The sequence below is a fragment of the Apteryx mantelli genome, chromosome 5, assembly GCF_036417845.1.
Source record: "Apteryx mantelli isolate bAptMan1 chromosome 5, bAptMan1.hap1, whole genome shotgun sequence".
In the NCBI taxonomy this organism is placed as follows: Eukaryota; Metazoa; Chordata; class Aves; order Apterygiformes; family Apterygidae; genus Apteryx; species Apteryx mantelli.
The window spans coordinates 22,761,249-22,788,969 of record NC_089982.1 but is presented as its reverse complement, the minus strand read 5'-3'; the positions used below and the strand labels follow the sequence as shown (position 1 = coordinate 22,788,969).

The window sequence follows — 27,721 nt, the reverse complement described above, 5'->3', positions numbered from 1 at the left end:
AGTGCAATAAAAAAATAGGCTGGTTAAGCACTCAGTCTTTCAATTAACTCAACACTGATTTGACCTAGAGGAAATAGGTTTACCTTCCCAAAAATATAACGTTTGATTTCAAATCCATATCATGCATGACTGTATATACTGAGAACGAAGAACCTGTGCATCTCAATATGCATACACATTCATATACACACATACACTGGGTACTTTAAACAACATTCGTTTGAATAAAAATATACTTCCAACAACAGAATTTCTCTATTAAATCCATGTTTATTGCTTAAGTTTTATCACAGTGGAGATTAAATTATGCTTAATCATCCGGTCAGTGCTTTTGTACCTTCTTCAATGCCAAAAACATTTAAACCAAGTCATTCATACACTCGAAGTCTAATTACCATCCCACCATTCATCGCCTCTGTGTGCTCCTTTAGTCGCCACGAACTGGTAAGATTGTAAAAAGGTATAGCTAATAGGCTTATTTATAATACCATTTTCTTCAAGTATTCAGAAAGCAGTACAAGTAGCTGTACTGTATTTTATAAAGATATCTGTACTGTTATTTATTGCTACAGGATCGAGGCTCCTGATGGAATGACAGTGAAATATCACATCACTGTGTATGAAGATGATCTCAGCGCTCTGCAATCAACACAACTCTTCCCATGTTAGTGAACAAACACTAGATAAATGGGTTGCTTTCCTCTCTCTTTCAGACATGGGATTTCAAACTATGAATAAATAAAAGCATACACTCACAACATGTGTAGTGCAAATTCCAAGTAAACAGAATGACATGGAAATGAACGCATAGTTGCCAACTCCGGGTCAGCAGGGCAGCTCTGATTTCCCGCCCGGCGCCCTGCATCCCCACCCTCCCTTGCAAACCCAGAGCAGTCCCATGTCAGCTACAGTGATTGAAAGAGATTGTTGCGGGGGGCCGTAGCGGGGGAAGGACGAGACGGTCTCCACTCACTTCATGCCCGGGGAGCCAGGTTTAACGTCATGCATGATACCAAACCTTTGCAGGTGCGGTGGTTGCCAGCCCAGAGAACAGCCCTGCTCATCCCGCACTCAGGGAATTAATATTGGCAACTATGCAACATGGATTGTGTGGCCCAGACTAGTAGAAGGTAATGTTTTTACAGATACAACCGTTGAAAGAGAACATCTACAACACTGTGATTTAGGAAAAAAAAATTAATAACAATGATAATTAATAGGAAAGACATTAAACTTTTTTTGCGTGGGCGGGTGTTTGCTTTTAAACAAACCCCCAAGAGTGGTTTGATTCTGCATTGCTCTGGGCCATGACAAAAACTTCTGCGTTAAGCAAGGGCTAGATTTTTTTTTTCCATTTATTTTTCCTAATTACGCAATCTACTTCCCACACAGCCATAGTTTTAACTGAAATAAAACACCCTAACATTTTTATGGCATAAATTATATATGCAGAGAAAGACAACAAGTAAAATTTTATATAAATTAAAACTTAAGACTTATTGTAGACTTGCTCAATTACCATTACTTTAGAGAAAAGGGTAAGAGCAGAAGAGTCATGCAGTTTATCAGGAAAAAGGTAGTATACATTTTTAAATTTTTCTTCAGTGCTCATTTTAAGACTTTTTTTACATCTGTGTTCTCAGTCTGCAACTTGCTATTTCTTGCACATCAAACATTGGGAAAATTTTTTTTAAATGTCATTCTTGGACAACATGTTGAACTGTCAACAGATGTAACAGAGCTAGCACTAAAGTTCTCTCAGCAAAAGGATGGATACGTTAAAATAATTTAAAAAAAGGAAAAAAAACCCTTGTAAATAAAAAGAAACCTTTCCTCATCTGGGACACACACATTTAGCTTTTAAAAACTGAAAATTCATAAATATGGTCATTGTATAACTTTAGAGAATTAAGGCTTCTAAAAACTTCAGTGCCAAAATAACCTTTCTGCATCAGTATTAAGAATAAAACACACTTTCCATTTTAGGTTGTGCTTTTTTTCTTTTTTCTTTTTTAAAGACTTTTCTTAGTTCTGTAGAATTTTGTCACATAAGATTACATACTGTAGGGGAGTGTTAGAACTGCTTATTGAGGTTTTAAGTAGTTGTTAGACTAAGTTACAGCGATAAAATTCGATTACTGATCTGATTCATTACTACTTTACATGGGATGGTTGGCTCATTTCACCTTTTTTTCATGTTTAATGTGGCCATTTCTTCTATACTTTCCATTTGGTATCCCATTCTGGTAATGTCCATTAACAGTGCTATGTTCATCACTTGACCAAAGATGTTTGCTCTGTTTGCGGATAAATTTTGTTATCCTGGACAAAATATAATAAAATAAGGCAGCACCCACTAGTACAACAAAGGCAATATCCAGTAAGAAATACTGATAAAAAGAGATGCTGTAAATAGCGGCACGTAGATGCTGTGCTCCGTTGTGCCGGAGGATGTAGTTAATCCAGTAGACAGTCCGGTTAACGGGGTGACCAGGCTGGTCTCTGTGAATTTCTGACAGCCTCTGGGCTCGTTGCCGGTAGCTGCGCAAAAGAAACAGCAAACAGGACAAACTGAAAATTGCATCCAGCTCTCAGACGAATGCAAGCCTCTAGGTATAAAAATACACTTAAATGTCTTCAGAGCAAACAGTAAATTTTTGTGGGAGTCTCACAGCAATGCGCATGTAGGGGAAGATACACAACAGATAATTCATCCTCAAATCAGTCTTTACAGCTCATTGAAGAGGAATTACTAAAAACAGAGACCCATGGGTGACTAAAGGCTGACATTCACCCCTTAGCAGAGGCCAGAAGTGATAAAGTGGCAGACTGACCTGCTATCAGAAGGGAATTTTAGCTAATTAAAAATGAATTGTATCAAATGAGAGACATTTGACCTTCCATTGCAAGAGGCAACATGCCCTTAACCAATACACCACTCATTTTTACTCTCGTGCAATTAAATATGGAAAATAAATTTGGAATTATTAGAAAAACATAGAAGAAAGTGAGAAACTCATTTTCGTGCAATAGTAATTTCTTTTCACACCCAGAGTTCATCCTAAAAAAAAAAAAATTTTTTTTTGGGGGGGGGGGGGGGGGGGGGGGAGGAAATAACTGGATGTCCCCTGTAGCTGATCAAGTCAAATCCACTTCCCCCCACCCCTAGCTGCATGATAGACAGGTTATTTATGCAGAATTTGCCTTTTTACTTCGGATAATTATATGAGAGAAAGCTGATGCAACTGAAGTTTATGGGATTTCTTTGGCAGCATTGTCCTTCACTGAGACTCCACTCCTAACTAGTCTACTCCTTAAAGATTGCTTTTTCCAAGGCAAGTGCTGCTTAAAGACTTCATTCCCACAAAGTCAAGAAACACTGTCATCACCCCACACTCCAAAACTTCTGTTAACCTAATATAATAAACAACCAGCTAAAACATCATTGTTTTTAATCTGGAGATAGTCTGAACATCACAAATGTTGAAAATAGATTCAGAACAAACTTCTAAGCTGTCCCTCTTCCTATTTTTGTAACATTGACCTAATTTATTTGATAGAATTAGAAATAATTACAAAGCCCAGTTTATGAGTTTTTGCTTATTCCAGCTGAATGACAACCCCCCAAAAAAAAAATTTACAAAAAAAAATAGACTGGAGCCCTCGGATTCATAGTAATTTGTTGTGACGAAAATATTTTTTAAAAAGGTGAATAATACTCCTGACCCCAAAAGGTGTATGAGTAGCTAGAAAAGAATTCTGCATTAATTTTTTTTAAATCAAATTGTAGGACTTTAGAAGAGAGTCACTGTTTTTGAGTACTTCCATATTTTTAGCTATGGTTCAAACATTGCACCCTACAACCATACAGGTATATTTTGCTCAAGGTTCCTCAGGCAGCACAACAGACAGACACCTAAGTATGTTACTGTGGTGTAATCAAGACACATTAAATAGATGTTGGTCTGCAATGAGAAGTAAGTCAGGCCAGCTTTGCTTCTATGACCTTGTTGTCCTTCATATGGCAACTGTCACATATTTACAAAGACAGAAAAAGCAAATGGGACTACTGAGTCTTGGTATGCTGAGTAACACGCTTAGCATCTAAACAGAAACGGCATCAACTAAGTAATCTTGTGAAAGGGGACAGCTATGAGAAGACTCGCCCCAACTACATAAAAATCCCAACAGGCGTTTTTTCCCATGCACAAAGATTGCATAGCTACATATTTACCCTATCACAATAATTTTAAATAAAAACAAGAAACAACCACCCCAAGCATTCCATACCTGGGATCATTAATAACTTTTACTAGTGCTTCATACAATTCACTCTCAGTGACGGTCTTCCAGTTCAACAGTATTCCCATGCCTTTAGCCTGCACTCGAGTCATAGTATCATAATGGTCTCCAAAAAGGGGAATTCCCACCACAGGGACCCCGTGGTACATGGTTTCAAAAATGCTGTTCAAACCACCATGACTAAGAAAGGCTTTAATGTTAGAGTGACCTGAAGAAAAGAAGAAACATGAAGGGAAAAAATTATTTACATCTATATATTGTAAAGTTATTGAAGCAACTGGGTAAAACGCATTTATCACCGGGTTTCTGTGGCTACAATTCAGAAAGGTAAGATGGACATAACTTATTCTGAAGTTCTCCTTAAATCCCATTCTGCAGAAATTTTTCATACATTATCTAATTTCCTTATTGGCTAAGGGACAGGGAGTGGCCAATGCAAAGAAAATTCTCACCTATATGAGCTGTGTAAAGTAACTAATAATAGAGTAATTAGTATACTGTCTACTCCTCAGCAACAGTAGTTGGCAACTGCAAATGGTATTTACTAGTTTAGCATTACAAACAAACCAGGGGGAGAGCCTTCCTCCTTATCACTCCTATGAAATACAAACTATTTAATGACAGGACAACTGATGCTGCATTCCCCCTCTAAAGCTCCACATGCCTCACTGCAGGCTAGCAAGATCTAACAAGAACCATAACAATAAACTACTTCACGTAAGGGAAAAATGAGACTGCCTCAGAGCAATTTTGTAAGCCAAAATTGCCTTCCCATTAATTAGCTTAAGGAAAAAAATGGGGTTGGTACCAAGGAAAGAGAATTAATATCATAAAAGTGTTTGACTTAATCTTCTTGAAATCACACAGACATCAGAAAGATTTCTATATTTTTCCTCTATTACTTCCAGTACGGAAACTACCTCTGATTTGTAGTGACTGGTATTTCAGTAGAATACTGTTAGGAGTGCAACCTGAACCTGACTGAAAATAATCAGTATATCACCATAATAGATACTCACCAAGCAGGTCATTTTGTGGTAACCATTCTATAAGCTTTGTATTGTTGCCTAAATTCCTTGGTTTGTTTCCTGAAAACCTAGAACAATAAAATCAAATTGGAATTAAGCTATCAAGAGCTCCAAAACTGATCAACTCAAAACAGAGAATTAACCCAAATGATCCATGATAATTATGAAGTAGAGTTCCAGTTATATGGGGATACTGTTTATTTATCACTACCTGAAAACAAAATAGTTTCAACCAAAATGTTGTAAAGTGAATAACCAGTAACTACAAAACAGTTTTTCACCATTCAATTTCCTTGCAGTCTGGCTCGAAAGGCTATGTATTCTCCTTACATAATGGCAATGCAGTTATTTCTCAGCATATCTAACACATAAATCTTACTACTGTGACTGGCAGGTGGTTTTATAACCTCTCTGTGTTTCCGAGTCCATTATTTTACTGAAAAACTCTGAGTAGTACTACATAAATAACTCCACTAAGAACATCCCATCAGCACATGAACAACAAGCCCTACCACCAACGCCAGGCATTCCCTCTCAACTGGCCAGTTCCCTATAGCTCTTGATAGTTGACGCCATCATATTTTAAGAGAAGTTACTAACACAAGTAAGGGAAAGGGGGACAGCCAAGCTCATGAGGCAAGAACCTGTTAAGATGAAGAGATGGGGATTGAGCTGTAAGGCAGGGGTGTTTTTGTTACGTGCTCAGCTGTCTCTGAAATCCAATGGCAATGCCTTGCTCATCCAAGAATGTTGAAAAAGTTTAATCCATAGAACATGGGCTCAAAGTACTTACTAATTTACATATCAATGTTATATACAGTTAAAATATAAAGTTAAATATATTCTAAACAGAAAGGGGGAAAAAATCACAGTGACTACTAGAGGATTTTTCATAGTTTTGTGACAGCTCCATCAGAAGGTGTGAAGTACTCTGGTTATCAAAGAGCACTGGAATTACAACTTCATGAAGAATCACCTTCATATTCTCAATTAAGTAAACCACACATTTTTAAAACCGACTTGTATATTCTATACATTAAAAAAAAAAAAAAAGACCCCCCACACTATGCTATTTACGCTACCTTATCTAAAGCAAATAAACTATGTTACTGGTTTCAGCTCTAACTAGTACCGCCTAACTAGAAGCGCGTAAAGGACTATAAAGACTTACTTAATTTGGCATCATGACATAAGACTGTCAAGCAGTACCATTCTCAAAAAAAAATCTAAAATATCAAGTATAAAAAGAAAGCTACCCACTTCCAACATTGACCACAGGTCAATGGTCCAAAGAACAAAAATTGCAAAGTAAAGTTAGACTTGTATTTTCACATTTAGGTGTCTAATTATTGAACTCGGAAACTCCCACTGGGGTCACTGAAATCCACTTGCTCAGCTCTTCCAAAGACCACAACTTAAACCAAGTCCCACAGAGATCTTCCCCTTCCAAGAACGATGATGGAAAGAAACAGCAGGTGGGTTCCCTTATCCAAAAGGCGTTCAGAAGATAAGAGATCATGAAAACAAACAAAAAACAAGAAAAATACTACTAAGAAAAAACTGAGAAAAATAATTAAAAAAGCTAACAGAAAGCTTCAATTGAAATTGTTGCTTTTCCATTAAAAAATTACCCCCAAGAAAAAAAAACATTAAAATCAAATATGTACCATAGACAGTGGACACTTTCCACAGACAAAATTCCTGGGAAAGAGTGCTACAAGGATGGGACAAAAGAAAAGCAGTAAGAGGAACTGTGACTAATAATTTAAAGCCAAGCAGTGTTGGAGGCTTTGTATGGAACAAACATACACCATCTCCATCTCAGACAAAAACTGACAAATCTTAACTACAATTATGAAAGGTTCTATGGCATGGCCTAATGAATTGCAGTTTTCCTGTTCATGAGCAGGGTTCACCGTTTCAAACTTTTTAAAATTGAAATGAAAACATTTAACATTGAAATGAAAATGGTCCCTGAGAGATGTGGGCGGAGAGGAAATGCTTAATAGTCTGGTTGAATACGCACAATTGAAGTATAACTCCTGAGCTGCAGCCACGACAGATTCTCAGGAAAAAAGTCAGTATACTACAATACTACAAAAGAGCAGCCATCACTACAATCCTTGCTACTCTGAAAGCTTCTAAAATGCTACCTTTCAGCCCGCAATTGTCTGATCATACAAGCTAACAATAATGGCAAGAGGGGAAAAAAAGCCTTCACTGAAGTAGTCTGAAGTTTTCAAGTGGAAAATATTTTAAGAGCACTCTGTAACCGTATATGTTACCTTAAATGTGTCTTGCTCTCTACTCTGTGATGGGTAACAGAACACGTTTCCTTTACAGAAGAAGGGTCAGAACACTACCTGGCCCAAAAATGCACAGTAAAGTTGGTCTTGCCATTACGTTTCCTACACTGTGCTGTTTGATGACCAAGCTTTATGTTACCATTCGGGGGGGTATTTTTTTTGGCAATCGTAGACATCTTAGCAAAGCAAATGTCAGCAAAGCAAGTGGGCTGCAGGTGAAGTGAGGTCTATTAGACTTCAAATTACTGTGGTGACAAGCTTCAGGAAGCCTATCAGCTATGGCAGGAGAGTGGCTCCAAAGCAGGAGATGGGCACTGATGCTCTGCACAGGACCCTCACCCAGCGGCTCAGATGCCTGCTTGTGCTCGTCTGTGCCTCAGATAGCTTTGTTAACGGTTACAAACAAGCAACATGAAAAGGGAAAGACTCTCTCTTTGCTTAATTGCCAAATGAAGGTAAGAACAAGGGAAAAAACACAAACAAGGAAGAGATCTGACAGTGAAGAAAACTTAAGGATTGGCATAAGAAAGGATGAATGAGGGCTACATCAAGCCAGTTAGGGTCAGAGGAGAGAGAAACGGCACTGGGGAAAGGGCATTTCCCCTCTGCATAACAGCTTACAGAGACTTTTATCCTTTCTGTGACGTACGCTGTCTTGGATCCTTCCTAAGATTAAATCAGCAGAATGTCATTCTCACTCCCTGGTGTGTCACCTTTACCAGAAACGATGACAGTATGTCACTAATGTTATAACCCCAGACTCTTTTCCTTGTCCCCAATCTTTCTGTCACATCCTTCTGGGATACATACTCAGCACAGGATTATAACCTATGCTCTCTCTGCCAAGAAATCATAGCTCCTCCATATTACTGGGGGACTGCAATAATTCCAGAAAGAGCATCTTTCAAAACAGTCGTGTCCCCTGGGCCACCCAGACTATTTGAATTGCAGACTCTGCATTCGATGCCACTCTAGATCATAGTGGTACAGCAGAAAGTGAGTGTGTGTCAAATCCCCCCTAAGTACTTCTACCACTGCACTTACCTCCAAATAACTCTCTGAGGCAGTCTTGCCAAAGCATGTGCTAACTTATTTGCTATATCTTCTGACAGATATTTCACTCCAGCTCCAAATGAGACGAGGACAAAGCCATTTTCATTAGCACCATTCACCCATGTTTGGAGATCCTGTTAAAATGAAAATTTATACTGAGCACTGTAGAAGTATGGGGAAGCCACAGAAACAGATTAAATAAGCACTGCTTCGCAGAAACATTTGTTGGTCCCTACATTACTTAAAAAGTCAAGTTTCAAAAGTCATAACAATTTGGGAAATTACTGAGTACAATGACCCAGATATTCAGAATACAAAGTATAGACTATGAACGTTAAAATTCTTCCTGATTTGTTTCAGCTTTCATATCAACAACCAGTTTCATAAGACAATTTGTCCTTTCATAATTGACCAAAGTTGACACACATTCACATGAAAAATACTGTATTTTAACTCAGCAAAATGTAAATAGATCTCTGTATCTTGTAGTATCACCTGGAAATAAAAATATAGGAAACACATGAATGAAGTCTGAGACTAAGGCTAAAGATCAAATATCTGAAAGAAAATGAAAGTAGTTCATAAAACAGTTTTATATTTCATTTATATAAAAATAGCAGAACTTGAAAGAAGCCAGAGCTTTCAAAAAACATCTCCTGTTTCCACTGTTCCAGGATTTCAAGGAACAGTAAACAACAATCCACATGGCAAGTTTGTTAGGGGTTGATGCCCCACTTTCTTGATTTATACACTTCAGCTTATTTACACAACCATGTGCCTCTTCCAAGACAAGTCACCAGTATTACATTAAGCAGCACTACCCAGAAACAAATTAAAAATCTCTGCAGTCCCTGAACTCATGATACCATTTAAGTCAAAAGCAAAACTAATTTCAGTGGAGCCTAGTTTTAACCTCTGAAGGCTAGACTAGCAAATAAGGTCAAAGCCCTTACATTTTGTTATTTAAGTAAACAGTACCACAAAGAGTACACGATAAATGCACAAAGAGTTCTTATATTATCCCCCTTTTTTCTTATGCCTGTCCTTCTACTGTGACTATTCTGAAATCACATCTCTTGCAACGCAGTTTTTGCAGCCCCTCCTTGATACAAGGACCACCTTAACTTAGGCAAGCAAGGCAGCGGAGAAAGCAGAAGCTTGCAGTGTTGCATTGCTCTGAATTTATTAGGTCCTTAGAGTTACTCAAGTGCAGAACAAGAGCGGCTCTAGGAGGCGTAAAGGAGAGTCATGCAGCGAGATGAGCGGTAGGAGGGAGCAGCTTTTACAGCAGCACACGCTCTGCGTCCTTCCCATCAGGCAGCACGATGCAGCCTTGGCACGGCTGCAGCGCGGCCGCTTCACCTGCCCTCCGCTGCTGCTGCTGCTGCCACCTGAGGGCTCTCAACAGGAAACAGCGTTAAATCAGCTCACCCCACAAAGGGGTGCTAAGATGAGGTGTCTGAGCTGGGAAAGCAGGAATATTGCTACACTGCTACATCCAGCTGTGGGTCTTGGCCTCAGCCTCACCTCTGTAAAGGGAGAAGATGCTGGCGTGCTCCAGGCCCTGCTGCCCCGGAGAAGAACCGCGGGAAAGTGGGCATGAACGGCAGCAGCCGCAGAGCAAGGCTGCCGGCCGAGGAGGGCACCGGGCACACCATGACACCTGTCCGCACAGCGGTTCAGAAGCAGCTAGATGTGGTCGTCCACCTCACTGCCAGTCGTTTCAGATGTCAAGGAGCGGGCATGGCCAAGCGCAATCTCCAAACGCCCTTCTTGGGGAACGGGGCACTGCGGAAGCTGCATGTGAAACATCCCCAGGCTTGTCAACAAGCAAGCGAGGCCGTCTGAGCCAAGCCAGCCCAAGACTCTTCAAGCTGGGTGCATCTACCCACAGTTTGGGACCCACAACAAAGAGCAGTGGTGCCATAACATCCAGTTGCTACTTACAAGACAAAGTGTTTCTGTTAGTTAAAAAGAAAAAAAAAAAAACTACACAAACATCCACCCAATTACTAGGTGCGCTCTTGCCATGTGCGTACCGCTGAGGATTAACAGTGCTGTGACAATGTCACTGCCGCTCGGCTGAGGCGCCGTGCCAGCACGCAGTCACAGGTACCGCGGTGAGCCAGCAGCAGCTCTCGGTAATCACCACCCTTCTGCAGCACCCTCCAAAATCTCTCGCCTGCACATTTTGTTACATAGCACCTCTTTAATGAGCTGCAAAAATCAGTCCCTTTCTTTGGCTGCTATATTGATTTCAATCTGAACTACTGCATTTCGGATCCAATTATCCAAAAAATGCAGGTCATAAAACCTCTGATAACAAAGCAGATCCTGAAATAGATCTTTGAATAGCAGTTGTACACATTTTTTTCCAGGATATATCTAGGGAAGGATATGCCTATTAGAAGAACAAAATAAGGACTGCAGTGACATAACGGCAACTGAGTTCCATCAGACCCAAACGAAGTCTTGTCATGGGCCTTTTGGGGGCCAGAATTTCATTGCCCTAAAAACTCACTGCACTGGGTCCAGCCTCGGGTAGTTGTTCACAGTTAATGCCTCAGGCAATTAACAGTTAAGTTACTAAAGAGACAGCAAAATCTGAACCCTTGGTTGACTTTGTTGCAACACAGTTTATATAACTGATGAAAATGCAAGCCAGCAGATACAACTACCTAAAGAGCACTGAGATGGCAGAGCCCTGCAGAGCCAGAAGAAAAACTATCTTAGCATATTAGATAGAACAGAGTTGCTAGCTAAACACATCTCAAATATGAGAACAATGTCATTTGGGGCTTCAGGAAGGAAAAAAAAAGAGAGAGAAGAAAAAAGGAAAAATCAGAAGGTCTAAGGTACGTTTTGCAAACATGCATTGGAAATAGAATTTGAATATAACTGCTAGCAGCAAAAATTATAAAATAATACCACTGGCATACAGACATATCAGCCTGCCAAAGAACATCTTATCTTTTCCAAGATATGTTTTGATTTTAATCTCACCAAAGTGAAATGTAAGGCAGCTTAATACCAGTACAGCAATAGGAAATGAGTAAAAGGGAAATAAAGTACGCTGTTCACAATGTGCCTCTTGTTCTGGCAATAAATAGGAGGCCAGACATAACAGAGCAATGCGGCACTATCATAGCAGGGCACAAAATCACAAAAGCTACCACAGAAACCAGCACGCGCACCAAAGATCTGCACATTGGCCTGGGAATTGGGCACTGTTCTCCTGTTAGACAGTGAAGCAGGGACTTCCATTTTCTCTAAATCCACACATTTACACTTAACCTTTTCAATTTGCTTCAATCTCTTCCACTTTGTTTTCTTTTCTAACTTTTTCTGTGTATGTGGGCAGAGGTGGGGAGCATCTCTGACCTGCCCCATGCTGAATCATTTATTATTTGCTACGCTTCTGACAAAAGACTCCAACTGTTTTTGCGAGTTATTTAAAGCTTGTCCTTAAGTGTTAGTTAGGGACTGAATGCATACTCCAAATGTCCTTATATTATAGTGACTTTACATAGTGGTTCAACTAGTTACATCTTGAACTATTTCCCATCTGTTGTTTGAAGGTAACTAGAAAATAGCCTTTTATAGGCCTCACTAAGCCGTTCTGAAAAGCAGTCCAGTATCATGCCCTAAAAGATCGATCTCTCACAAAATAAATGTCTGTGACATTTATTCAATTCATATTCTGAGAGCTGAAGTCACCTGTGGCTTATTTGTCTCCGAGTCCCTGCGTGTCCCGAGTTCCCCTTCATTAGGGAATTGCAATTTATTTCCTAGGATATTTGCATTTTTGCTATGACTGTAGTCTTTTGAGCTAATTTTCTCATGGCATGCAAAATATTAACAAATAACTATTAAGTACCTGGAACTTTACGTAGGAAAAAAAGGAGTCTTTACCATGTACCATAGCATTAGAGTTGCCCCACAAAAGCATTTTCATTCTACTACTGGGCACAGCAACCCACTTTGTGTTATTATGCTTTATTTCATTGTCAGGCCTCTGCAACCCCTCTGTTTGAAGCTATGCCACTGGTTCAGGAGAACGCATGGCGTAACAGGTGGGCAAACCATGAAAACGCAATCTTTTCTCTGGGAAACTTAAAACCCAGATAGCTGAGACAGATTCATGCAGTCAGGATCAAACAGAATGGATGTTTGCCATCTTGAATGGCATTATAAAGATCAGACTAAGAACTGTGCCTGATTTTGTGCAAAACGCAGCTCTTTATGAGTGCTGCCTCTCCTGCCCCACTTCTGAGTGTGGGTACATACATATAGGCAGCCGCGAGCTCTCAAAGCAGGACACAAGTGCTATAAATTTCGATGGGAAGATTCTCACCAACTTCAGGAGGAGCCTGCTGACTGCTGCGGATGGCTCTACACAAGCAAGAGACAAGTGAAACGTATTTGCCATACTCTGAGCTGGGCAGGTGCAGACCAGCTCGCATTAATGCAACCACAAAAGGTGCGGACTAAGCCCACAACTGACACGGCTGCCAGGGGCTTCCAGACCAGAGTCTGATGATGTCTGGCCAACCTAGGGCAGGAGCAAAGGCACTTGAATTTGTCCGCAGATTTTTGTTTCAGATGCTAGATTACGAACGCAGTTTTGAATGCTTAGATAATACAGAACAAAACTTTTGTGCCTACCAGGAGAAGATCCAGAAGAGCTTCAACCGAAGTCTTCACATTTTGACACCAATTGAAATGTTTTCATCTAATTTTGCCTTAAATTTATTTAAGCCTTATATCATCCTGGTAGTAAGGGAAATTACTTGCCTTCCTTCTCATCTTGCAGCCCCTTTCCAATGTAATTCCCCCGAGGGGGGGCTGAAAATTAGTACCGTGCATGGGCTGTAAAAAATATACTATAGACTTCTTGGGACAAGGGTTCTCCTTGCATATGTTCATATAATTCCTATCATAACACAGCCTTAATTAACTGGATCACTAGGCATTACTAAAAATGTAAGAGTCAGGTAAAAATAAGAAATGAAGAACAGGCAACTTATATTTCCTCCTTGTAAAACCAATTGAGTTAGTGACCTTAAAGAGTCTGTTGGTCCTCTCAGATTCCTTTAACCTCTTAGAATTCTATCTCATAACAGCTTTTTATATACATTTTCTAAATTAAAGATCTAACAAAATTGAATTCAAATGACTGGCATTAGCTGCCCTTTGGTTGCAAAATATATATGAAGGTCCTGGTACCATTAGCTGGGCCATGGTACAAGGACCAGTATTTCCCTGTCCCTTCCCTGTTACTGATGTGACCTATAAAAGGCATATAGGGAAAACTTGCAATAGATAAAAAGCAGACTATGATCTTGGCACATGAAAAGACTTTATCAGGATTATTACTATGGCTATGTCGAGCAACTTTCAGAAACTTCACTTGAATTCTTGCACACACATTGCTAATATTTACTTTTTCAATACATCGCAGGAACTGAGATACAAGATTAGTAGGGTGAAACACAGATTTTGAGCTAATGTTGCAAAACCTGAATCATGGAAGTAGAACACACTAACGCAATAAAGCAACAACTTTGCCTGCAATGCTAGCATATTCAGCCACTCCAGTCTTCATCCTTTCTGCCCTTTTATTCATTTGGAGCATATTAGCCCCGACACTCCAAGTGTGCATCTCAAGGGGTCTTCTACAACAGAGAGAAACCAGAAAAACCAGCTTTCCTGAGCATAGCTGAAGAAAGAAAGAGGGCACACATTGAGTTATCTCATCAGTTACTGAGTCACATAAGTTACTGTGACTTGCATTAGAAAACAAATGCAATCACCACTCCAGGGCTGCACAGGAAAGGTTTCATTGATACCTAGACCTCTCCCATCTGAATGGACCCATTTCTTTTTTAAAATCCACTTAGCCTTTTGACCTTGGGAACATTGTCTTCCTGATGTAATCAGGCACAACAGGAAACGGCACTGAGTCAGAATGAGTCATTAGAGCTGCCATTGCCTGAACAGGGAAGCCACCATTTCTGACAGTGCTTTACAGCTCCTCACTTCCAGCATGAGAATTTACTTCCTTTGGCCCCGTTTAAATGATATTCTGTCCTAGTTGTTCTGTAAATTCAGCATGCTAGATATTAAATCGTATAGGTGGTGTTTTAACCCAGGAAAATATTAGTGTGAACCTTTCAAAGGTTGTTCTATATCAATTTAGACATTCCCAACACACGTACCTCCTTTAACTTAAGCCAGCTATGTGCTTGGAAATCTTGTTTACAGAATCACATCCTGAAGCTTTAAAGTTCGATTTTATGAATCTTAGTATTTTTCACTTTATAACGAAAAAAGCCTCTGCCATTCCCTTCAGAGTTTAAATGTGTAAATACTGTAAATGGCCAAATAACGCTACAGACAGAAAAGAAAGTACAAGGAAAGACTGAGCCAACACCGGCTGACAGGGCAGCCACCCCAGTAAGCTACCCCAGTGCTGTCAAGCTCTTTGTAAGCATCTTGGCAAAGGAATAGTTTTATACATCATGGTTGAAAGACCAAAAAGTTACAATGCAGTCTCATTACTAAAGTGACTTTTTGGAAGAAAAATCAGATTTTCTAATGCACGAAAAGAATGCTTAATATTTGAAATTACAACTTTTTAGGCAAACACCTTTGACTTCCACAGTCAATTCAAACTCTACATATGTGTCTCAAAGACAGATTCTCCTTTAAATGTTCACCTTTTTCTACCACTATAGCAGAACACTTACTTATATGTGGAAAAAAAATGTAGGTGTTTGCAGTTTCTGTTGACTAGAAAGACTCTTGCCTCAATTGCTTCAGCTCCTAGCATAGTCAGCAATCGCAGACAACATTTTCTCCATGGAGGTTACCTGGCAAACTGAGGAGACTGAGCAGAAGCTTAGAAACAGAAACCTTGTTTTCCCCCTTCCAAACTAGGGATCAAAAACTAAGCAATTAAAACCCCCCAAAACCGTGAAAACCTTGACAAGAAGATTTTCAAAAGAATCAGCTGAAACTGAATTGGATTTCTAAAAACTGGGATCAGGCACTTACAAAACTTTTTGTTGAATCTGGTTTAAAAAGGCACAATAAAACAACTTCCACCGTTTCTTACGGCCGCCAATCCTTTTAACTGACACACAGTCCCACAGTTAGGAAATAAGAAACAATACAGCTATTTTTTTGTTGTTGTTGTTTGTAAAGTCACATTAAAAACAAGGTGATACTTAGAGGCATATTGGGATTTTCCAGAAATGTTTAGGACACTGAAATATAGCTGAAAAATCTTAGGATCGGAGAGATATTTAAGACGACGACTTGAGTTAGGGAGGCTATTTTCTCCAGGCTTTCTCAGTCAGTGGAGAGGCCTATCCAAAGGATAAATCAGAGCACCCACCGTTAGACACTTCACCTCTTCTTAACCATGCACATCTCTCCACCAGCGGAGAGGGAACTTGCAGACACAGTATACCTGGGATGAAGTTAGCCCATACGCAAAACAGAAAACCAGTCAAGCCATTTACTACAGCTAATACAGCAATTGAGTGTAAAGCAGATTTTGATCATCTGTCTTCTTCTCATCTCTTCAGCAAATTGAGGCTAATTTTAATAACAAAACAACTTTAAATTGTTCCATTTCTGCACTTCTAACTGAAGTTTGGTTTTCAACTGCATGCAGCTTCACACGTATCCACAATGAAACATTACCATCTAATAAACATAAACTCATTATCCACTATTTTCATTTGACTTAAATGAGGAAACTGCATCAAAGCATTTCATACCTGAGCATGCAAAAGGGTGTAAGAGCACACTCCAAGTTATGATATGGTGCTAAACCCTGTCAGGCCTCTCTGCCTGTTTTCACATTAACTTCCATGCAAATGCAAATGCTTTGGGCAAAACAGTAGAAAAGTAAAATGACTAAAACAATAAACTTTCATTTGAAGTTTCCTACTTGTTGCTTGTTGATTCAGATCACTAGTTACTTACTTTGACTAACTGACCCCAGAATAACAAGTCTCAGAAGACATCCTAATTCATCTTTAAACATATTCCACATCAGATATGCTTTCTAAACCCTTTAAAAATGATAATTAAATACACTTAAGGGTTTTACAGAGCTCTCCGGCATTTGGACAGACCAGGCAGACGCAGAGAGTCAGTCAGCTACTATTCCCTTCCTTCTTTTAGCAGGAAGCTTTCATGTGGTCTTTTGGTCTTGAGGCCATCTTCACCTCTTTCAGAAGTTATACATTTGTTTTTAAAACACTTCCTTGTGTTTGTCATTTATGCTGTTCATAGACTGCCTAAGCAGGTGGCTGCTTTTTCAACATTAGTAAAATTTATTGCAGCAAGAGCTTTGTACAGGAGCAGCTATTACGACCTTGCTTTGTTCTCTTTTCTGAGTTATCTATGAGTAATGATTTCTATATGACACTATCACTGAAGAGCGAAGGCTTTTGAGTATGTACTAGTCTTTTGCTAAGGTTCTCCTTCTGCTTGTATCGGGAAGAATAAGCACTTATTGATCTATCCCCTATTATAGGCAGGGGAAAAAAATAAATAAAAAATCTTTTTTATCATTTTCAGACAAGAATGCTATTGTGCTGCCACCACTGTGTGAGCTTTGTTCTGTTTGGTTTTCTAATTAGCTATTCTTAGCAGGCCAAGATGCTAAAGGCACAGCTGTGACTCCCGAGTGAGGGCCCAGCTGGCAGTAACCAGTGGTGCCTAATACTGAGCTTTGTTTCAGATAAACAAAGTGCACAAATACAAACATAACCGGGTTTAATATCCGAAGCTTTCCCTGTTCAGCTGCTAGATTCAAATGTGTAAGAGCACAAATGCCTCTTCTTTGAATATGGTTGCAGACCATCATTCTCCAATGGAAGGCACAGACACACTGTGCAACTTCTACTACAAAAAGCTGCTTAGAGTAGACAAAACCAGACCTGATTTCCAAAAAAAGTGATTTTTAGAAACTAGATGCTCACTGATAACAGAACAGAAAGGTATTCAGACAATATTTCTCAGTGTCCTAACTTTTCTGGCATCATCTAAATAGTACTTTTCTCAGATGAAGTATTTAAATACTATATTATCAATACGTTTTTACCCTCATTTCAAATTTTATTCAAAAATGATGTTGCAGCACCGGCAGTTGGAGCAGATTAATAACTTGACTGGATCCCGACCTTCTGGGTGTCTGTAACCTGGCCCAAGGCGAGGAGGGTTACCTGTACCTGTATCACTGAACAAACAGGTTCCTAGCACATAATCTGAAAGTTAAAAAATAATGCGTCATAGGCCGCACTGGGTCTACTGCAAACCCAAAGAAACACAACATTTCAGGCACAGTATGACGTTCGTATTGACTTGCCGTTAGTCTGCAAGTCAGCTTATTTGCTATAATGGGCAAAGGACACGAAACCCCCGAGCAAATGTGCCAGCGTAAGGGGCAGAGGCCAGCTCACCCCTCCGAGTCAATAAACGGGGCTGCCTGTCGCCTCGGCCCTGGCGGATGGATGTGCCCCACTCTGAAGGTTATTTTGCAGCTAACAAATTCCTACATTTTAAAAGCGATGGCTACAAGGCAAACACGCCAGTTGCAAGTTTTAAGGATTTGTTCCTTTTCATATCATCCGCACCAGTTCAATGAACACCAGCCATCCTGTTCCCAGCCAAGAACAAGCCTCCTCCCTCCCCACTTCCCCCTGGTTACTGCGGATTAAGTGCTCTTTCCTCAGACCCAAACCACTGTTGGTCACCACCGCTTCTCTGCGGGCGGGGAGGGACACCTAACTGAACAGACTTTTTTCTGTCCTATCGCCTCTCTCCTCTCATGCAGTCTGCTGCTTGAAACCAGAAACTGAAACTCCTAAAAAAAAATGGAACAAAATAGGTGATTTTTCCTTTAAACGCTCAACAAGCATTATATCTTGGCTTCCCTAGAGATACTGATGTTGGCTGCACCACATGGCATTGATGCTTACAAATCTCATTCTATCAATGACAGCTATTATATGCAAAAAATCCATACACTTAACATGCACTTTTTCCCATGTTTTGTAGCTCATATTGGCATAGAATAAGATAATTCCAAAAGTAATGCCTCTGACATTAAAAAAAAAGCATATTCAGATTATAGCATCAGACTAAATTAGTCTAGTTTCTTACTGGTTAAAACCATCTAAGTTATGCTGGCACTCACAGCTGTGAAAAACAAAATGTAAGATTTGATAAAATTATTTGCAAATAGGTCTCCAAACAGTATTAAGTGCACTATTGTCACATTTTACTTAATAATGCTATTGGTGATAAAGTGCTTCTTTAAAATTATCAGGAACAGTTCAGTCCCACTGAAAGACAGATTCACCAGTCAATCATGTAGCATAGGTACCATATATGTGCCTCATCAAAAATGTACTGGAAAAGTGTTTTCAAAGTGTAAAATCATTTTTAATGTCTAGAATGTTTAGTTTTATTGTCCCTGACCTTTATCACCTTTCCCATTTAACATCCAATACTGAAACAAGATTTTAAAGTCCAGCTAACCTGAAAGAAATAAAATTCAGACTCAAAACACAGGCAAGAAATACAGTACCGCAAGCCTTTGCCTCGTCTCCTGTATCTCAGCTGTCTCTAGAATTACAGAGAGATCCAGTGAAACCTCCAAGTGCACCTTCTACTGAAAACTAGAGGTCAACCAGAGAAACTACTGTGCAAGTACTTCCCTGATGCAGTGCTCTTCGTTAAAAATCCATTACTAATTGGACCTTTGGCAAACACACTAGGAGAGCAAGCTTGCTTTTCAAGTGAATGGAGGGGAGTTGAAAATACAAAACTTGCCCTTCAAAAGAGCTTATTAAAATTACTGCATATTGATATAGTAACAGGTACAATAAAGGTATCCTCAAATCCAGTATTCATTTAAAAGAACTTGTAGGCATTACAATAGAGGCGATATTCTCTAAAAACACACAAAAAAAACAAAAAACAACAAAAAAACCCACCAACCCTAAGCAGGAAGCCTTGTCAGCAAGCATACACAGAAAGGTTTGGGATTATTAAATGTGAACACAAACTGAAGTTTTGCCAGTCTTCCTACATCACTAGCTGCCTATATAGTACAACTAATAGTTAAAAAAAATCTTTAAGTATGGAGAACTGTCTTTACTTATTCCATCTACAGAACATTGAGTCAAATTAAATCCCAGCAACTACATCAGGAAAAACAGAACTGGAAAGAAGCCGAATTTTAAAGTTTTAGATGCTGCCATATAACCCTTCCATAAAGCCACACTGTACACTAACTTAGGTAGGTTCCTGTACAACACCTGCAATCTGCGGGTGGGGTGAGAGATCTAATCCTAATCCACTGCTTTGATTTAATAATGGGAAGTTCTTCTCCATTTCTTGTTCTTCCAATATCTTCCCGCAGGTTAAATAGCTTTTCTCTCTCCTTGTGGTTTACCTCCTCCCTTTTTTTTGTTTGTTTGTTTTCTAAAAGAGGCAGTCATCATCCCTTCTTTGATGAGCTTAAAACCACCCAGCTTGTGAGTCCCTGTGCGAGTGGTAAGATCTCGCATCCTTTAATAAACCTTCCCTAGTCTTCTCCACTCCTCCTCCAGTTGGTTGGGGTGAGCAGAGCTGTACTCAGAAACACTCCCGAGAGGCCTCCGTCGCTCTAAATGTGCTATTAAGTGTACATGGCCCATGCAGAGAATACTGGCTTGGACCGTAAATCAGGGCAGCAGCGGTAGCCGTCAGATGTCCTGCTCCCACTTTCAGAGCCCAAGTAGTCGATCCTGGCCAGAAAGCCACAACTGAGCTACATGAACTGTCAGCAAAACAGCAGAGAAAAGTTAATATTCAATTATGAAGGTGTATCGCAAAAAAAAAAAAAAAAAAATCTTAACCACACTACCTCCATGCTGCATTTTACACTAGTCCTACTCCGGAGTAAAAAACAAATAAACAAAACACTGGGAAAATACCATTAACAACAATGTCTGCTCAAAATGCTGCTGTGATCTAAAACAAAATTAGGATTCATCAGTAGTGGAACAGTCACTAAGTTGATAACTATAATATGGGTAATGTACAAATCAATGTTTTGCCCTCCTCTCAAGTTAGGGACTGCTTATCCTGCTACTGGCTAAGCAAGATAACAGTTTGGATAGACTCCCCCCAAAAAATTATTCACTGCTCTGGTTCATGTGTCCCTGGAGAAGGGAGGTTGACAAATTCACTGTCAGGATTGCTCAGCCTGGCTAGAAAAGAAAAAAAGACTTAACTGTTTCAAGACATCTGTAAAGTAAATCAGCTGAACCTGGGAACTAAAAGATTGCCATATGCCAAGTTTTAGCCAAATATGAATTGGCTCCCCTAAACTAGAATTCCCTTGAAGGCAAGGTTTTAATGAGAAGGGCATTATTTGGAAGATGGATGCATCTGTTACTCATTAAAAAAGCAAAGAAGATGAAAATATATTATTAATCTTCCCAGCACTCTTTAAAAAGATTAGATAAAAGATGCTTGAAACCACATCACTGAAAAACGTTATGTAGTATTTAAGCTTCTAAATTCAGTGTAATAAAACTACTCATGACAGAGTCCTCTCCCTCTCCTTCATCCCTCTCTCCTGTCCTTTCTCGGGAGTCATTGATCTCTTCTAGGTGACCCTCCTGCAGATTCAGATGCTTCACTACTGTAAACAATGGATGTCCTCTAAAGCTAATCAATAATATGATAAATAAGTACCCAAACACATTATTATCTGAACACACAGGTTTCCTACTTAAGTAATCTTTTTTCAGTAACTAGGACATCTGACAAGAAGAAAAGTTGGCTTAATTACGAAGATTCTTTTTCTAACGATAGCATTCGTGACTGGGCTTTCTGCTCTTAAATGTCAGCTCTAAACATGTCCCAAACAATACGAACATGCCATCCAAACTCAGGCCTGTTCCAAATACTACAAAAAGACATACACATTTGGAAATAAGATCTCATCCATTATGTTAGAAATTGTTCTAGAATATGCTAAAGTAGACTATGGAAATAAATCTAGCTGATTATTTGTCCTACATACAGCTCAATCTTAAAAGCCTGCAAGTGACACTTACAGATAAAGCACTGCACATCAGCGAAGTGAATAATTTTTGTTGACTTGCATGTTTCAACATGAAAGTGATGAATTCAAATGTTTTAAACCACACAATCTATTTACAATAGTAGCTTATGCCAACCTGTTTGATCTTTTTAAATAAAGAAAAACAGGAGAATAACTTCTGTCAATTTGACTCTGAGGAATTTGACTCATACAACACCGAAGGTTTGAACCTGGCATTTTTCTATTCATGATACATACAACCATTTGCGCTAAAGAAATAATCACCTTTCTCTACTATCTATGAATCAAGTAAACTTGCTTTTGGATGGACAGCACAAGATTGCTGAAGATTAGGAGGCACGACTCCTATTCCTAACTTTTGGAAGAGGACTGGCGTTTGTCCATCAGAGTGCTGAATGCCAGCGTAGGTTAGGCATATGTACTTGGAAGGCCTGCCTTCCTGACGAAGTTTCACTAGAGATACTAAACAGACTTCTGACATCCTTTTCCCCATGTCTTGCTCTATATAGGTAGATGCTGAGTCAGGTATCTTCCTGAATTTAAAACACAGCAGTATAGCCGGAACAGACATGCTCCATCAATTTGGCAATACTAGAACATCTGAGACTGAAGATTATGACAGGGAAAAGGTGACTGTTTTACGACTGTGGGTATTTGAAGAGCTTAGACAGCACTCACTTGCGCAGCAGAAGATCAATAGTCGGTGGTGAAGAAGTTTTATGCGGAAATACATTTCAGGGCCAAAATACGTGATCATACGAGAGAGCACAGAATTTATGCAGTGTCCCATAATCTCTCTCCTCGTCCTTCAAAGACTTTTTGCCTCCCTAGCTGACAAAATCGCATGCATTTTATAACAGTTCTAGAAATGTCTCACATCACTAGAAATTTACTGTCAAGAGTTGCTCTAAGAACTATTCCCCAGGCTTAAAGAGCCAAGATGATGGTGCTGTGCAATGTGCAAAAATCTATCACTACCATCTTCAAGAGCATAAAGGAAATGCCCTTAAATTTGAATGAAGGAGACTATCTGATTTAAGAAACAAATGTCTCCTTATTCTTCTACCTCATTTTAAAGATAGATAAATATCAATATTGGCTAACACCAGTCTGCTAAAAAAAAGGCAACTGTCAGCTAGCCTCAGAAAATAGAACTTCTCACTTACAATATTTCAAAGTCACCAATGCGTTATGTAGATCTGGATCTAAATAATGACAAGATTTGACAGATCTACAGGAAAGAGTGAGTAAGTTATTATAATTACTATTTGATGTCAACTACAGCTGAAGGGATTGCTTTCACTTCTCAAACATGGATATCCTCCTTCATAATGTAAATTTAGTTCTTTTACTCAGGTAGAAGGGTAAAAAAAAGTCATTTGTTTCTCTTTTCATAGCAAGAAGAAACAGTTTTCAATCCAAAAGCAGCTCCTCAGGATCAACATAAACAGCATGAACCCCGAAGAAAAGGAGAACTTTACAGTTACTCTAATCTGTGCATGTATGAAGAAAGAAACGCTTGACTCACACGTTACAGGTTATACCTGATTTTAGTTTCAGTGGGTTTTTTGTTTGTTTTTTAAATACTAGTGAAGATTATCTCAAGTACTGCTGTATCCAAACTACAGCAGTCTATGTTTAAATCCAGGTACATAATCAATTATTTGATCTACATAAGTCTTTATGAAATACTGTTTAGTTCCTTTTCTTGTAGCTAAGTTCCCTGACTGTTCCTAGTGCCCTTTGCCCCTCTCCCATGATAGACTGGGTATTTCCAGACACCTGTGCTTAGAATACCAATCCGTAAGCCTAAGTTTCTATGCTCATTCAAGGACATATCTTATCATACAGATTAATGCCTAACTAACATATCAATCTATTCACAAGATATAAATGCCACAGAACAGGTTTCCCCATTGTTTCTTAAAATGTGTATTACTTTGAAAGTCAGTTTCATTTAGCTTTACAGGATCCCTCTAAAGGAGCAGAATGTAGACAATAATAATAATAATATTTTTAAAAAAAGGCAGAGGAACCTTCTTTCTCTGTTGTCATCATTAGTTATCTGGAAAATACCATCAGATAATACCATATACTTAATAGTTTAAGTCAGTGATGACCTTAAAGACTTGATATTTGGTCTTTCTTTAGCTTTTGACCTTTTAAGGCTCCTTCTACTCATGTAGAGTCCTCAATGCATTTAAAAATATATATTAATGCATAAAAAAACTCCTAATATAATCTCTTATTTATTTTCAAAATGCACTACTTTTGGAGTTATCAGTATAAACCCTGGACTCTGTCCCACACTAATAAAGTTCTTATTTACTCATGGGTAAAACGCAGCCACATTAACTCTCTCCTCGTTGAGCACACGCTACTCTAATTTAGAGTTCCCAGTGACGATGCTGGTAACCAGTCCCAGCGTGACCTGCCCAGTCCTGCCTTCATTCAGCTTTTAGCTCAACAGCTCAGAGACCACCACCTCTGCCGGAGAACTGAGTTCCCATGGCAGGAAACTTGGTATCAAGCAAGTAACTGGTCTTGAAAACCAGTTCTCCGGGTGATCTGTTGACACTGCCATTTAGAGAACAGTACTCAAGTAAGAACTGTCTTCTGAATTCACATACTTTAATCGCTGAAAATAGCACACTGTCTATCACAAAGGACAACTTCTAGCTTGAGGGTGCATCTTCCATACACTGGACCTGCTCAGTGATGATTAACCATCCCATAATAATAAATGGGAATACACAGGTTATGTTCAGCTTAAACTGCAGAAAATGACAGGATCTGCAGCAAAGCTTAGAAAAATGCAAGGAGGACATTTGTTATCATCAGGAGTTTCAGCTACCCACTGACAAATCACTTAGCCAGCAAAGGGAAGACTAAGCCTGTGCTGCCCACGCCGAGGCCAAGGTGCCGAGCGGGAGCGGGCTCCCAGCACCGCGGGCAGCGCGAGATACGGTGACCTCCAAAAGCCCTGCCGCTCTCCTTGCCGCAGCTTGGCTCCCGCTGCCCGGCACGCCGAGCGCCACAGCTGCACCAGGGGACGCTGCACCAAGCGCAGACCTCCCGCAGGGCACATCCTCGTGGGAAAGCGGAAAGGAGGACCAGCAGGCAGAGTCTGACACTTTCTGGGGAGGCTGGATATGTTGCAATCCAAAGGTGCATTTGCTGGTTGCAGATTGCAGCTCGGTGCTGTTTACTGTAGCCATAATTGCCCTAGAGTTCAACACAAGCTAAAAATCATGCCTGCTACATGGGTAAATTGCCCGATGTGTGAGCACAACCTGCCAAACTCCGGACTGCAATAAACATGCGCCCTGGTGAGCTCGATTTCCTCCACGTGCTACATGCAAGATGCACACTAATGCGCTGTTTTCACATGGACTACGGGCCACATCTACCTAAACAAGTGCATCAGCAACATGAGCGGCCCTACACCTGCGCTATACGCACTCCAGAGGTTTTCCTTTGGACCGGATTTAGTCTGGTGGCCCAAACTGAACATCCCTGTATGTCACTTAAAGCTGTCTGAAAGGCTAAACACTGGTACAGACCCTTATGTCTGCAAGCTCCCAGTTTAACTTCCTGCAAAAGAAATCTAGTTCACATGCACCGAAATTACAAACCAAGCCAGCATGCGGTTAGGTGCTGATGATGGGGGGCTTTAAATCAAAACCCTTCCACTGCCCTGAATCAAAACGCTAACAGCGAACCAAGAGTAATAGTTTTCTTTTTCACTGTTGCATGATGGATATTCAGTACTCCCTGCTATGTATTATTTTGGAAGCCATATTCTTCTTACACCTTTTCTTTAAAGAAGAGGTGTAAAGGGAAACACAAGTGCAGGTTCTGAGCAACTGCCAAACACAACTACTAAAACCAGTAAAATTAAAAATCGTGACTGTGTGACAGTTCAGCAGTCCTGACCTTAATTTCTCTAACTATGATTGTTTGATTACTAATTTGTTCCTTTTCTTTTTAAGAGGTTACTTATTAGCTGAAAACCAGGGCTTTCTGACTGGTTTTATAATCCAAATAGAACCGTAATTCCCTTTCCCCCCCCCCCTCCTCAAAATAAGACACTCTCCCTCCACAAAACAGCCACTGCTCCAGGAGAACAACAAACGCTTCCCTGAGGCTCACCGCAGTCAGCAGCAGGTGACGGGACAGGCTGTGGTTTTCCCGCTAGGCTGCACAGGGAGCTCCCGATTCTGGGGCAGTGACTGTCCCACGACGGAGCCATGGCTAAATCCCAGCTTTTCCCAGCCTATGGGGAGAAGCAAGTCGTGATCCGTGCGGTGGCTCACGCTTCCCAGTTTATGCTCCCAGGCAAGGCTCACCCTCTGCATTTCTCTCGCTGCAGCTTGCAGAGTTTGTGGCCTTGAGACCCTGCTTTGGTTTTATACCAGCTTCATTTCAGCATTTTGTGTTCAGTGAACGCTTTGGACTTGACCAACAAGATTTTTTTCTTGAAACTTCTCTACCACAAAAAATAGACTGGGCCTGCATACAAGCAGTTTTTGAGTACCCATGAGATCTTAATAGCTTACAGTAATAGATTAAATTCAACTCCTAAAGTTATCACCAGCCACGTGCCCCTCCTTCCTGGGGAATGCCATCATCACTGGGCAGAAACATCTGTTCCACTGAACAAGACAGTTCCTGAAACATCATATTTTTCAGCCCATCACACAAATGCGAACCAATGCCACATCTGGTTTACCTTAACACACCAGCCTAAACGCTGCAGAAAATAATTTAGTGAAGGCTCCTGCCTTCGGGACAGGGTGACAGCTGAAAACTGTAACAGCACCAGCGATTCAATTTTAATCTGCCACAGAGTATAGAGACAGTTATGAATTGTATCTAACTGTTCAGTAATAGCAAATTGATTACCCAGTAATTTACCTGTAATACATACCCCAGGAAGTGGAATTATACATAACAACTTAGAAATGGATAAATTATATCTTAAAAGATGAACACTCTCACTTTGTCTCTTGTATTCACTTAAATCTTGTGCTTAGAACATTATAAGAATGAATTGCCCAATAAAAGCAAAGAGAAGATAAATAAAGTCCCAGTTCACAAACAATATCAGGGTTTTTTCAATGTAATAAGTATTTGCCAGGCTGTACTCTATCTATAAAACTATTTCAAGGTCACCGTGTAACTGAGTCTGGTTACATTAAATATTTTACTTACAATTCCATCTTCTCGCATCAGAAGATTTCACAGCAGGTTAGCATTCATGGTTCTCAAGGAAATTTTGAAAGTACACACAAATACACTCTCAAGAGGCTCAAAAAATCACTATAGCAAAACACAAAAAATAGTGCTCCTTTCATTTTCTTCCACCTCATTTTATAAAAAAACCCAACAACAACAACAAAAAAACCCCACCTGCTTCTTTTGGGGACGGTTAATTTTTTACCCTGAAGAAAATCTAGAGAGACCAAATAAGAAAACATTGATGTAGTGCCCAAATTTATAGTGCAACAAGGATATATTTTTCTTCTTAGAAAAAAGGAAAATAACAGTTTGGAAATGAGCAGTTGCAACTCAAGTCAATAAGGTCTTCCTAGAGAAAATACAGCTAAACTTTAAATAGCCTAGAACTACCTTTAGGCTGCTTTCTCAGGCTATATATCCCTACTAGTTAAGGCACTTTCTAAATGCAAACACATTAATCTACACCAGGGAAAACCTGTTAGAGGAAAAACTGTTAATGCTAATCTAATTCAAACAACAGCCTACTTATAACTGGAAACCATTAAATGAAAATCATGTAAAATATAATGTTCTTATTCTGGACTTGTTCTCTAAGAATAATCACTACGAGAATTTGTATTCTCCTTCTGTCATTACCCACATCTCTTTTT

At 39.7% G+C, this 27,721-nt stretch overlaps 1 protein-coding gene across 2 annotated transcripts in view; it reads right to left on the bottom strand.

The window, feature by feature from the left end:
- Positions 1–250: 250 nt before the first annotated feature.
- UGT8 (UDP glycosyltransferase 8) overlaps positions 251–27,721 on the bottom strand; it is a 49,218-nt gene continuing 21,747 nt past the window's right edge. For both annotated transcript variants that reach the window (XM_067297634.1, XM_013951904.2), the window contains exons 3-6: positions 8,681–8,823; positions 5,322–5,398; positions 4,291–4,510; positions 251–2,541 (exon numbers count right to left, since the gene is read on the bottom strand). In XM_067297634.1, the coding sequence (XP_067153735.1) occupies positions 2,178–2,541; positions 4,291–4,510; positions 5,322–5,398; positions 8,681–8,823 (804 nt within the window). In that variant the 3' untranslated portion in view covers positions 251–2,177. The remainder of the gene's footprint in view (positions 2,542–4,290; positions 4,511–5,321; positions 5,399–8,680; positions 8,824–27,721) is intronic.